At 41.9% G+C, this 14,695-nt stretch overlaps 1 protein-coding gene across 1 annotated transcript in view; it reads right to left on the reverse strand.

Annotated features, from left to right (window-relative positions):
- Positions 1-2,968, reverse strand: part of GRM7 (glutamate metabotropic receptor 7) — an 854,903-nt gene extending 851,935 nt beyond the window's left edge. The window contains exon 1 of the mRNA XM_028101758.2: positions 2,450-2,968. Coding sequence (XP_027957559.1) covers positions 2,450-2,968 — 519 coding nt within the window. The remainder of the gene's footprint in view (positions 1-2,449) is intronic.
- Positions 2,969-14,695: the final 11,727 nt, after the last annotated feature.

Below are 14,695 nucleotides of genomic sequence, written 5' to 3' on the forward strand. Positions count from 1 at the left end.
TATGATCATGTGCAGACAAGGCTACTGGAAGAGACTGTTGGAATATATACTCATATATTCCAACATGGGCAACGGTTAAGCATGATGCCCACACCAACAGTTATACCCAGCTCATAGCACAAGCTACAAGTTGGTGCATTCCTCCTGCTACCAGCCTCTTCTCCATAAATGCAGGTGAAAACTGGGGGCTCTTTTTCCCTCAGCTGTTCAATCCAACATGAATAGCTGCAATTTGCAAATTAGAGGAAAATGACAGTGTTTTCTCTGAATGGTTTTGGTCCCAACCCACACTGCTAACATTGGCATTCGCTTCCTTTCCTTCTGAGCCCAGGGAATGAGGGAACTAAGCATAAGGCAAACCATTTCTTTCCCTCACAAGAGCCTCAGGTCCACACACCAGAGGAAGAATCAACTCCCCCTGGAGTCTTTTTCAGCAAACACAGTCCTTCAGCCTAGTCTGCAATCCCTCTCCTGACTTTAACATTTCACTCTTTTTCAGACAGACAGGCCCATCTGCAGCACTGCCTGTGCTCTGAGTGAAGAGAGAAACAGGCACCAAAATAATTAAAAAATGTGAGACACTAAATGTGCCTTCAACCCCCAGGGCTCAGGGCTCCCGGGGCTGTGAGTCGCCCCAGTGGTTCTCCGGTGATCTCTGACCTCGCTGTCTCCTGCAGCACTGCCCTCTTAAGTTGCCTGGCTTTAAGCTCAGGCAAGAAGGAAACGCTTCTGGGTTTTGCTTACCTAGCCTCTTCCCAAAAGCATCATCTCAGAATTAAGGGTGCCCCCAAAGCATTTTTGGGTTTGCAAATACCCAGGGATTCCCACGATGGCACACTCAAGAAGTGTTAGGGATGTTCAGAAGATCAGAGGGGCTATACCAGGCTGCAGCCCTGGGCAGGGACCGCTCCTGGTGCACACACAAACTTCACACTCCTAGGAGCAGATGTGGTGACAGCTTGAATCTCACAAGGAATCCCCTCCAGAAACCCAACACCCTTAGGGAAAGCATTTGGAAGGGAGCCAATTCTTTAGATATGGGGAGCATAAGGGCACCCAGGGTTAGCCAGAACATCTGGAGAAGGGATTAATTGGGTTTGGGTACTATCAGGCAGGGAGAGAGCTGTGCATTAGGAAAGGATCATCTCTAGAGAGAGATGAACAAAAAACTTGGGTGTGGGGGAAGGGAGAGAGAAAAGCAGCAGAAATTGAGAGAGGGAGAGAAAAGGAGAAAAACAAAGAAGGAAGAAAGAGAAAGAAAGATGATACAGAGAGAGAAACAAGGAGAAATAAGGAGAAGGGAACCCACAATCAGACCCCGCAACTCAATTTCTTAAAATCCAAAATCCATCCATTTATACCCAATGCAGCACAGGAGCCACGGGGCACAAAATGCAGGAGCAGGCGGAGAGAGGGCACTGCAGTAGAACCCACCGCTCAGCTGCCCCGGATCCGCCTTCCTCCCATTTTCGGCGTTGCCCTCCGGCGCCCGGAGCAGGAGGACCGCCGGCTTTGCTCAGCGCACCCTAGTGCTTCCCTCCAGCGCCTTTTCGCCTGGCTCCGGGAATCGTCCGCGGAGCCGAGGATAGGGGTTGGGGGTTGTGTTAGGGAGGTCGTGGGAAAGGATGGGCGGAGGGTGGAGGCAGCGAAAGCGATTTTGTTTCGCAGTTAGCATGAGCTCATCTCTGGGCTCTGAAGTGGCAGGAGTAGAAAGCTGATCGCCCAGCTCCTGCCAGTGGCCGGACTGCAAATGCAATTTAGACGGTGCAAACAACTGCCCAGAGCAAATCACCCGGGGGGTCACGTCTGCGGGTGGCATCTCCCCACTTGGGGAGCGTCCCCGTGCCTTCTGCCCCATGCCCTCGCGGAGACAGGCTACAGGTCGGGAGATCCAACCTGAGAGAGATGGGCAATTAATATCCACATGTAGGTGAAGACCTAGCCCTCGGTTTAAGATGTGCCTCCCTAAGCTCTTCTCGAAATTTTCCAAGGGAGCTGCGGCTTGCCGGGCGGCTTGGGGCTGGGAAGCTGGGGAGTTGAGAAATGCCCGGCTTCGAGGCGTCTTCTCATCTTTCATATTCCACGAGCCTAACCGGCTCTCACAGGAGCCCGGCACTTTTACAAGCCTGTTTTTGGACCATATTTCACTCTAATGCAAACCCATTTAAATCATCGCCTTGTTTTTCGCAGATTGCTTCTTGTAAATGGGGCCATAAATCCAGGATGTCAAGCCGGATGGAGTGGAGCGCGGACAGGGGAGAGATGGAAGGGAAATGAACCAAGCAGGGAAGGTACCTCCTCGGGTGGGGTGGGAGGGATTCGCAGGATCTCCAGGGTGGAAATGCGCGAAGGCTGACCTGACCCCGCACCCCTGGAGTCCAAGCCAGCTTTTAGGATTAAGTGCGCGGGAGCTAAGGCGCGCTCTGCCCCGGAGGGAGCGCCTCCCTACCTGGAAGAGCCTCAGGATGTTGGCTACCATGATGGAGACCGAACTCCCCGAAGCCCCAATCACTCCAACTACTTTCTCCGGCTTGACGAAAACCGGAGGCTCGCCGTTGGTGCAGCGCACGTCGGAGGTGTCCTTCTGGATGAGCGCCTGGACGAAAGTGAGCGACTGTTCGAGCGCGTAAGTGTCCCTGGAACAAGTGTCCAGGATCCGCGCGCCCAGCGTCACGTTGGGCAGCAGGTTGGGATCGCTGTTGATCTGGTCCAGGGCGTAGAGCATCGCTTCCAGCCTGTGGATCCCGTTTTCCCTCTTGATGTCGCCGCAGGGCACTCCGCTAGGACCCTTGGCGTGCACCGGGAACAACCCCCCGAGGGTGACGTCCCCCTCGATCCGGATAGAGTGCGGGGCGTACATCTCCTGGCCGCGCGCCGCCGCCGCCAGCGCGCACAGGAGCACCTCCAGCACGCAGCAGGGGAACTTCATCAAAGTCAGGACGCGGAGCAGCTTCCCCAGCTGGACCATGCTGCTCCGGCTGCTGCGGTGGTGGCGGCGGCGCTGGAGGGGATGGTGGCGGGCTCGCCGGGGTCCGGGCCCCTTGGGGTGAGGTCCTCCGGGGAAGCCCAGAGGCTCCTGCAGGCACGGAGGGTGGGGGCGCCCGGAGAGGGGCGGCCGGAGAGGATGGGGGGTCCCGCGGCGCCTGCCAGATTGGGGCTCCGTGCGCTCCCGGGTTCGCCGACCCGCGCGCCGCGCTCGCGCTCCCCGGCTTGCCGCTCGCGCTCTCCAACAACCCAGCACTGGGGAGAGGGCAAGGATTGCTATCGCTTTAAATGGTCGTTCGGCTCCCTCTCCTCCTCCTCCCACTCCCTCCCTCCCTCGCTAGCTCTCCGACTCTCCCCACCCTTCCCAGCGCCCGCCCTCCCCACTGGTTTGCATCATCACGCAGGGAGGGGCTGCGTGCTGAGGTAAGAAGGGGGGGAATGGGTGGGCGGCTAAGCAGGGAGTGCCTCGGACTGGGAGTTTCGCGGTCTCCAGGGAATCTAGGATTGCAGGTCTCAGGCAAGGAAGGGCTGAACTGCTTCTCCTAGCTCACGGTAGAAGCCTCCAGTTCGCCCGCCTGCACCCACACGCACCTTCTAGGCACGGGTGGCATCAACCCCGGGAGGGGGCGGGGATGTCTGGTGCTGACTGCTCCCGACCCTGAGGTCGCGAGTCCTACTTGTCAGATCTGGGAGAATGTGAGGAAGTCGCAAGGTGAAGAACGCAGTGATGAAGGGGAGCAAGGAGACCCCACTCTCTACTACTGATCAGTCTGTGCCAGTTTTTCTCAAGAAAAAACACACATACAGACGGGAACCTGATTCATGACTTAAAGAACCTTTCCCAGAGACTTCTTCGGGGTGAGGCACTGAACTAGCTCTTAGGAAAGCACGCCAAGAAACGCTAGGAATGTAAGTGCACCCTCGGTCTTCAGGGGTTACTGGAGCCAGAGACGGATGGACTAACTGCAGTCTCCAGCAAATCTGTGGCGGAGACCTCGGACTCACCTCTTTGCTTCCTTTCATCGCCAAAGATGTAACAACTGAGAACTCTGCAGAGCGCACTTTCTTCTCTGGCGCTGACAGGTGCAGGGCTCCCTCCTACCCATTTCCAGAGATGCTTCTGGGCTGGTGACAGGTTTTTTGGGCAGGAAACAGCAGGAAAGAGGTGACAGTAGGAGGAAGAAAGAGAGGCAGGTAGAAGTCTCCCCAGTGATCCAGATGCCTTTCTATCTTTTTCTGGCTGAAGATTTGGTAGCTAAATCAGGATGCAGTGCAGTTAGAAAGCTGATTTTCAAAGGTGTCCCCTCCTGCAGCTGAGACCAAACTTGAGCTATTAAAGCAACAGGTGGCCCTAGTTCTTATATAAAGAAAGGATAATGTCTCTGTCCTTGGTACCGGAGTGAGTGGCCTCATGATGGTTAACTCTTGCTGAGGTTTTCTGTTGGAGTGCAGCAATTTGAGAAAGAAGAGAAAACCAGAAACAAGGCTATACTTTTTGTTGTTTTTGTTGTTGTTATGTACTAAAGAAAAATGTCCTTGTACAAAAAGCAAGCAAACAACAAAACAACACACACACATACACACACACACAACACAATACAAGGTCAGAAGACAGGTAGTGGGTTGTCTTTGCCATCGACTACGTGTATGTCCTTAGCATTTCTGTTTTCCTGTCTGGGCTTTAGTTTCCCCATTTGTAAAATGATGATACTGAACTGGATGCTTTCCATGGTATCTGTTAACTCTCAAATCCTCTGTTAAAATAGGCCATATCCCTTTGGCCATGGGGCTCTTTTTAGGCCAATATCCTCTGTTCCTTCATGTGTACAAGACCAATTTTTTTGATCTCCGAAGAAAATTATAAACATTTTCTGTTATAGAGGACTTTTTTTCTTTTTTTCTTTCTTTTTTTTTTTTTTTTTTTCCTTGCTTACCATCTATTCCTCTTCCTTCTAGGGATAGTCCAGTACAGTTTCTTTTTGGATAGGCCCCTGCTCTATGCTTCATTACTTATAATTTGAGAATGGGACCCACTTCTTATAAATTAGGACTAGTGACTGGCTACATTGATGAGTTAAAGGATGAGCATAGAGCCCAGCCAGAGACATCCAGGACTAATTCCTAGGCTTTTGCTGTGGTACCTAGGATAGTGACACAGGGTTACCACTATCCAATAGACAATCTGTGAGTGAATTAGGAAAAAAAAAAAAGGTCCCCCTTCCTCAAAACACTTCATGTATATCTTTTGGAAAATGTTATACTATTCTTATTATCTAAGAACACACATTACATGGTCTTCTTCAAGAAAACAGTGCTGTAATTAATATACTAATCTACCTCTGTGTACAATGTGAGTATAAGTCAATCTTAGATGGGATGCCCTGCTACAACCTTACACTGTCATGGCCCCTACTCTTTCCTGGAGCTGTAAGGATATAAACCTGTATCTGTGCCAGGAGTTTCCACATAAACACAGAGCTATTTGGATTTTATAATAAGAGACATAGGAGAGGGGACAAGGGAAAGGAGAAATCGGGGTGGAGGTAGAGAGAGATAGGGACTTGATTTAACATTTGAAGTCTTGGATCCAGACATGCCAGCAAGATTGCCTCTGGATTTTTTTTTTTCAATTTTATACTATTTTCTTTCTGTTGTTTGAAGCCCAAAGGATCCTGTTCTAATTCACCTGTTCTAAAACACCAGCTCAAAAAGGGTGGAAGACCTGAAATGGGTATCATAAGGTACCATCAGCTAATGTGGAAAGGGAAAAAGAACAAAGCAATAGGAAGGCATACTTGGAAACACAAGTACTACTATCCTACTATTTAGGCATCATTGCCCCAGGCTGTATTTCAGAGACTATATCCTTATTCAGTTTTTAATTTAAGGATATTTATTAGGAACTTGGCGACAAAAAACATATTTAGAAAGGTGGGTAACAAGTCATGTCACCTGATTTTTCACCTTCCTAAGCCCCAGTCCACGTTTTACTCTTCCATATCCATTTCACATCTTATGATTGCTCAATAAATATTTCTTGGCTGACTACTGAATGTTGCCTTATTCTGTGTTCTCTTTGCTCTGCTCATTCTCCCTAAACATCTGGTAGCAATCATTATCTTCATTTTATTGCAGTCATCTGTGTTCATGTCTTATTTCCCTTGCCACGTTGTAAGATCCTTGAGGGTAAGGGCTGGTATTATTTATCTTTTTCTCCTGGACAATGTTTAGAATGGTGTTTGGTACCTAAGAAGCACTCAAGTGTTGAATGAATCAGAAGTGGTTTTGCCATTCCCCACTGCCTTTATTTGACAGTGACTGAAACATAAAGTGGGCAGAGCAGAAGCAGTATCAGATAAATTGCTGCCCTCTTAGTCATGGTATGCAGTTTCTAGAACTTAAAGGATAATTAATATTTTGAAATAATTTTGTTTTACAAAAACTGCCCAAGATCGAAATACTCTAACCTTAAAGCTCTCACTCAACTATAAAGAAAGTCTTCCATTGGTTCTTCTGGAGTCAGATGTTAATTCTTAGACCAATAACTTGGGCCATTATCATAGTCTGGTTGAGGAAGGGCAGAACCCAGGCACTAGCACCACTTTAACTGAATGGAAAGAGTGATCTGTTACCAGAGAAACAGGGAAGTGATGCTGAGCTTGCAAAATCTACAGACATCCAGTGCTTACAGTATCTAATTCATCTTTATATCTTTAGCCACAGAGCAAAGGATCTGGAACCTAACATGTGACAGAGTATTTGTTTTTTTGAGGTTGTCTGAATCAAAAATCTTTCTGTAAGACTGGTTAATCTAAAACTGGGCCAGTCATTGTTCTAGCATCATACTTAACTGGAAGAGAATCTAGTTTTAGGCCCAAAGGTCATACATTATAAAGTGTATTCACAGGCTTGGTTTTGTGTAGTCCTTAATCTGTCCTCACCCAAGGACTAATAAAAAATTTGTAACTCAGGCTAAGGGCTCAGTCCTAATTTTATCTTTTTAGCACTGTGTTTTCTTAATCATCTCAGTTTTATTTATTTGCTTTGTTGTTCTCCTCTGCTCATGATATTTCTGCAGAAAATAATGTCTCCACTTCCAAGTCCCTCTCTATTTAAACCCAATTTGTAATTTACAAAGTTGTCTGCCTTACCTGCTGCTACACTTGCTCCTGCTGCTAAGATATTCTGGTTATTCTTCCATCCTTCATCTAAATCTTCAACCATAGTTGTGTTTTGTTGTTTTGTTTGTTTGTTTATTTAATACAGTCTTACATTTACATTGCACTACTGAGTGGAGGTCATTATTTCTTGGAGAGAGAAAGAGAAGAGAGAAAGAAAATATGTTCTCTTCCATCTGTTATATTTTCCTGTCATATTTATTTGTAGTAGACATCTTGTGTCACTCGGCATCTATTTCCTGATCCCATCTGACTAATAAATTCTGATTTTATACATCCCCTAGGTTGGTAGGGGAGGAAATTCCTGCTGTTCCTTTGGTAACATCATCAGCCATTCTTTTGGAAAAGAACCCCTTTCAGCCTCTATGAGTTGAGATGGAGCTATCAATCATCATGCCTTACCTGCTCATACTCAGATGTGGCACACATCTAGTGTTGGCAGAAGTGAGATTTCCCTTCCCCTGGTAAGGCTGTAGAATTCAAGGATAGGTAAAGGACCTGAGATTTGATGAATAATATTTAAAGAAGGCAGGTCTATTCCTCTTGACTTCTTATCTATGAAGACAGAAAGTGGGGATTCCCAGTTTTTCCTACCACATGAACAAAGTCTGTCTGAGAACAAACCAGTCCATATAGGAAAGCAGATTAAAGGTGTAGAGAAAAAAGTAGAATCCTTATGAGATCATCTGGAACCCTGGATCCAGCAGTGCCTGAAGCTGCTTATGTTTCTGAACATTCCATTTTGTCATCCAATATATCCCATTCTCTGCTTAAGCTAGTAATTCATTTGAGCTGGGTATCTCAAAATCGAGGATGCTAATTTAAATCATTACTGCTTAAAGATAAGCATATAATTAAAAGAAAAACAACTACTGATTCTTAGATTCCCATGAGAACAATCTATAGAAAGTTTTGAACTCTGATATGGGAGTGCATTAATTTTAGAGTTAGCTCTTGATGGGAATCCAGACCCTGACCATATGATATCAAGCTCTAAATGATAGTGATTTAAAATGACCAGTTGAATGAAAAGTAAAATTAAAACTTAAGAAGTCTTGAGTATAACTGATGGATTTTAAAGTTCTCTTCAAAATACAATTTATATTCATCTCTGTAGCAATAGTACAGGTTTTTGCATGTGTGTTAGATATATAGGGTGTGTTATTTTACCTATCTACAGCTAGTAGTAATTCTAAAGTACTAGAGTTTGTTTAATTATTTGGAAGAATCACATCCTTATATTCCCAGCTCCTGCTTATCTATGAGCAATGGCACATTTGAACCTAATAGTTGAATCTCCTGGATTTCTTGAATCAACCATGACCAATGTGTGAGGTTTATTCTGTTTTCTTAAGCACCTACTATCTATTAGGCACTAGAATGGGCAGTTGATATGCAGTGACTCACTTATACTCTGTGCTAAACGTATCAAAGAGTTACGATTATTATTACCCTAATCTTATACAAGAAATAATTAGAATAGCTAGCACTTATCTGGCAGTTACTATGCCCCAGCTATTGTTCTAATGGTTTACATATGTTGATTTACTTAATCCTCATAATAAATTAAGGATTTATTTAATAAACTGAGGATTTATTTAATCCCCAATACATATAAGGTAGGTATTATCATCACCCTTATATTTCAGATAAAGAAGTTAAGGTTCAAACTTTTTAAGAGACTTGCCAAGGACATAAAGCTAGGTAGCACCAGAGCTAAGGAAGTCTACTTCCAAGGTCTGCATTTTAACTGTTCTGCCCCCTAGCTCAGGGGTACAAAAACAAAGCTTACATCCATCTTTAAGTTTAGTCACCATGCTTTTAACTACTACACTCTATTGTCTGTCTGTATATTAGACACTGATCCCTATCAGCAGAGTGTTTCTAAAATTATTCCTCCTACTGAAGTATGTTCAGGGTATGTCCAGTGAACCATAAGTACCATTTGCCCAATTCCTGCCTTCTACCCCTTCCTACACTCATGTGTACAGTTATTACAAGAGGTAGGGCATATCTGATCTCAGTCAGCCACCTAGGTCTTCATGGGGCTATGAATACTTCTACTGTACATTAGGGTCCTGAATGAGCTGCCCTATCTTTGTCAGGACTTTCTCCTGTGTCGCCTCCCATTGCGTCGTACTGAGCTGCTACTCCCAACCAGTTGGAGCCCTAACCCTAAACTTTGAAACTGTAAATTCCAACACCTGCCTACATCAAGTTTCAAGTTCAACACATCATTTGGAATAAACCAAGGGCATATCCTCCTTCCTAGTTCCAAGTATCCCTTTTACTATGGTATTAGTGTACCCTTTAACCCAATCTACCAAGGTATGATATGTTTCAGTAAATATTAACTGAATGTTTTATATTTTATAATAGCTCTATTATCACAATCCCCGAACATAGCCACCTAAATGAACTTTTGTGTCCTTCAACATTATCCAGGTGAGCCTCACTTAATCACGTAAGTCCTTTAAAGGCAGAGACTTTTCTTTGACTGCTTGTAAAAGATTAAATCAGAGAGACTTGTAAGCATTGAGAGGGATTCAACATGATGGAGGTTCTATGTTGCTGAAAGGGAGGAAGCCATATAGAGACTTGAGAGTGGCCCTAACTTCAGTCTGGCCCCTGGATGATAGCCAACAAGAAGACAGGGACATCAGTCCTACAGTTCCAAGGAACTGAAGTCTGCTAATAACCTGAATAAGACTGGAAGTGGATTCTTCCCCCAGAGACTAGCCTTGCTGACTGCTGCTTTGACTTCAGACTTGTGATAGCCTCAGGAAAGAACCCCGCTGAGCTCACCCATACTTCTGAGTATCTACAGAGCTGTAAGATAAATGAGTGCTGTTTTAATGCCATTGAATTTGTGGTAGTTTGTGACACAGCAATAGAAATAAATATAAACAGCTAGTGTAAGTATTTTCAAGAATTTGAGGGAAACATGAATGCAATGAGGAGAGAAGTAGAAAAAAATATAAGATGAACCAAATGGAATGTCTAAGGCTGAAAAATACATTATCTGAAATTCACTGCAGGTGTGTTAACAGCAGGTGCACACTGCATAAGAAAAGAGAGATGAACTTCAAGAAACATCAATCAAGATAGACCACATATTGTTCCACAAACAAGTCACAGTCATTTAAAGTACTGAACTCATTCTGATAATAATGGCATTAACTTAAAAATCAATAACAGAATATCTGAAAAATCCCCTAATATTTGAAAATTAAACAATACACTTCCAAATAACAATTCAAACAAAAATACCCAGATAAATTAGAAAATATTTTTAAATGACTGATAATGAAAACATCCTGTCAAAATTTGAGTGGAGCTAAAATAGGTTTTAGGGAGAGATTTATAACTTAAATCCTTATATGAGAAAAAAATATATACATTAAATTCAATCATCATATTTTGCATTAGAAACTGGAAAAATAAAGCTACAGTAAGTAGAAAGAAATAAAGAATACAGAGCATAAATCAATGAAATAGGAAAGGGCAAACAGAGAAAAATCAATAATACCACAAGCTGTACTTTGTAAAGATCAGAAAAATTCAGATTAAGAAAAAAGAAAAAAGAAAGGAATGACCAATATAAAAAGAAAAAGATCACTCTAAAAATCTTTTAAAAAGGGGGGAGGGGTGCCTGAGTGGCTCAGTCTTTAAGCATCTGCCGTCAGCTCAGGTCATGATCCCAGGCTGCTGGGATCCAGTCCTGCATTAGGCTCCCTGCTGAGCAGGGAGCCTGCTTCTCCCTCTGCATGCCACTCCCACCTGCTTGTGCTCTCTCTCTCTCTGACAAATAAATAAAATCTTAAAAAAAAAGAAAAAGAAAAAGATCACTCTAGATCCTAGACTCAAGAAAGGAATAAGGAAATGTATTGAAAATTTTATATAAAATATTTTTAATTTAATGGACAAATGCATTTTAAGAAACAACAAAACTGACTCAAAAAGAAGGAAAAACCTGAAAAATCGTGTCTTTCAAATTTCCTTTATGATTAAAATCCTCCTGTGATTGCCTGGGGCAGTGGTGGGAATGGAGATTAATTGGAAATGGATATGAAGGATTTTATCAGGGGAATGAAAATGTTCTAAAACTGATTTATGTTGATGGTTGCACATTTATGTTGATGGTAAAGTTACTAAAAATGATTAAGTCATATGCTTGAAATCGGTGTATTTTATAAGAAAAATATATCTCAATAAATCTGTTTAAATAAGATTAATAAAATAATATGTAAAAATTCTTCCACACAATGAAAATTCAAAGTTTGGATGGCTTCCCTGGTGAATTTAATCAACAATTTAAAGAAAAAACACAGACACTTTCAAAAAACAGAAGAGAAGGGAGCAGAAATGTTTCACAAAACATATATTTGATAAATAACTTATATACAAAGAAGATTATATGCACATCCAAAATAAAGAATATAGATGTTCACTGAAGAAGATATATAGAAAGCAGCAGGCACATAAAAAGATGCCCAACACCATTAGTTATCAGGGATAAGCAAATTAAAACCATCATGAGATCCCACTACCTATTAAAATAGCTAAAATTTAAGAAGACTAGACATTTGAGTGTTGGCAAAAGCACAGAAGAACTAGCAATTTCATTCACTGTTAGCCAGAATGTAAAGTGGTACAACTACTTTAGAAAACTCTTTCTCAGTTTCTTATTAAGTTCAACATGCAGCCCCCACTTTTCCACTTTTACCCAAGGAAATAAAAAATATATGTCCTCAGAGACTTCTTATATTTATGGTGGTGTTATCCAAAATAACTATAAAATGGAAACAACCCAAATGACCATCAAAAGGATAAATACACTAAGAAGTTTCCATACAATGGAATACTACTTGGCTATAAGAAGAAAGAAACCACTGATACACATTACACAAATAAATCTTAAAAAATATTATACCAAGTTAAAAAAGAAAGACTAAAAAAAGAATGCATTCCATATGACATCTTTTATATGAAATTCTAGAAGAGTGAAAATTAATGTATAGTGATAGCAAATCAGCCTGGGCCTGGGAACAGGGACTGGATTGAGAACATAGGGGAATAAGGGACATTTCCAGGGTAATGGAAATGGTCTATATCCTGATTGTGGTGATGTTTCTTATATAAAACGTTACTTAGTTTATGTGTTTATAAACTCATCAACCTATATATTGAATATGCATGTGTTTTTGTTTATTTCAATTACACCTCAATAAAGTTTATATAAAAGGTTAAAAAATCGTATGATCTGGACAAATTATGCCGCTCTTCTCTTATCTATATTTAGCAATGTATAACCTGAAGAGATATTTTTTTACTCTCTGAATTTTAACATTTCTCTCAGTTCTAATTATATGCCATGGTTTTTATAAATTATTGATAAAATATAAACTTTCATAATGTCTCCTCATGAACTTTTACAATTATATTTGTGTTGCTTCTTGTAAAAATTTATTTTCCCATAAATTGAACAGTGGTTAATGTTATAACTCACACTTTCAAAAAGGCATTGATAAAAGTGCTTTAGAAAATTATCTTTCCAACACTGATAAAATCTTTTTTTTTAAGATTTTATCTATTTATTTGACAGAGAGGAGTGCACAGGTAGGCAGAGCGGCAGGCAGAGGGAGAAGCAGACTCCCCGCTGAGCAGGGAGCCCAATGCGGGACTGGATCCCAGGACCTTGGGATCATGACCTGAGTCGAAGGCAGACGCTTGACAGTCTGAGCCATCCAGGCGCCCAACACTGATAAAGTCTTACTCCAACTTCAGGTCCATTCTTAGAAATTTTTTGAATATAAAATACCATTTGATTCTCTTGCTTGACATCCTTGCTCTTCAGGAAGTGGTATCCCATGATTTTATCCAAAATAGTCTTCTCTATGCTAGATTTGTCAAAGTCGTATCAGACTTCTTCACATCTTGTCACATACTCAGCAGTTATGAAGGAAGCTGTTGGTTCCTTGTGATTTTTTTTTTTTTTTTGGAAATCTCCTTTTCTTAGGAGATGTGTTCATGCTCATGTTTCTACAATAGGACAAGGTTTTAAGCCCATGAGATGATAAATCTGCATGTCCTAGTTACTCCATTCAGAAAAGATACATGGAGAGATAGCCAGTCTATAAAAAGTAACCTGGTAAAATCAAATATAGTTAACAACCCAGCTATTTGTTTTCAGAGCAATTCAAAATTGTGTGATATGTCTGCTACAGTTGGAACATTTCTGGCTCAGTTATAACTGAAAGGATTCTTGAATTAACAGAAGTTAAAACAATTTTAGAGGGTTCTACACCTCAATTGTGATAGTGGTTACATGGGTTCATATATTTGTCAAAGGTAATAGATTTATACACTTAAAATGTGTGCATTTTCTCCATATAAATATACCTTGAAGCTTAATAATCATTTTAAAAGATTAACTTTACAGTGGAAAAACATGTCCAACACCAGGTCAACCGGGTAATCCAGGTTAACAGCAACAGTGGTAAGCCATGTGGATAGTGTATACCCTTGATTTGATGTAATAAAATTGGCATTTAACCTCTGTGGTTTTCTCCCCAAAACCCACAGCCCCATTCTAATAGTGAGAACAACATCAAAAAAATCCCTATCAGGAGACAGTATATAAAACATCTGAGCAGCACTTTTCAAAAGTGTCAATGCCATCAAAAACAAGGACAGCCAGGGGTGCCTGGGTGGCTCAGTTGTTTAAGCATCTGACTCTTGATTTCGGCTCAGGTTCATGAGACAGAGCTTCACATCGGGCTCCAAGCTCAGCAGAGAGTCTGCTGAGATTCTCTCTCTCCCTCTGCCCCCCCCAAATAAATACATCTTAAATAACAACAACAACAACAAACAAACAAACAAGGACAGCCTAAGAAACTGTCACACTAAAGAGGACCCTAAGGAGACATGATGACTAAATATAATGCAGTGTCCTGGATGCGATCTTGTAACAACAACAACAACAACAACAAAAGACATTAGATAAAAACTAAGAAAAAATGAATTAAGCATGGATTTTAGTTAATAAAAATATGTCAATACTGATCATTAGTTGTGACAAATTATGTAAGATGATAATAATAGGGGAAAGTCGGTGTGGGGTCCATCAGAACTCTCTGTTTTATCATTGCAACTTCTCTGCAGATCTGAAGCCAAAATAATTTTGAATGAAAGGCGTGTATGTAAAATATATGGAAGTTCACATATACCAGTGAGGGAGGCAGAATTAGGGTGATCATATAATTTACTGTCCAAATCTGGACATTATTTTTTGGAGTAGACGGGGAGGTTATTAATGGTTACATGAAGATAAGAGGCATAAGCTAAGATGTATGGTCACCCAAAGTACAAAGTCATATTAAATATTCAAGTTCTTGTTTCGTGCTTCCCATATTTCAGTCCATTCTCTACCACTTACTGGTTGGGTAAATTTAACCTCACTGAGCATCATTTGCAATTTGAGAAGGAGAGTAATATTTACCTCATAAAATTTGGGAGAATTGAATGAGATG

This window comes from Eumetopias jubatus, unplaced genomic scaffold (assembly GCF_037043125.1).
Source record: "Eumetopias jubatus isolate StellerSeaLion01/CBP00866 unplaced genomic scaffold, mEumJub1_p1.0 scaffold_1, whole genome shotgun sequence".
NCBI classification, from domain to species: domain Eukaryota; kingdom Metazoa; phylum Chordata; class Mammalia; order Carnivora; family Otariidae; genus Eumetopias; species Eumetopias jubatus.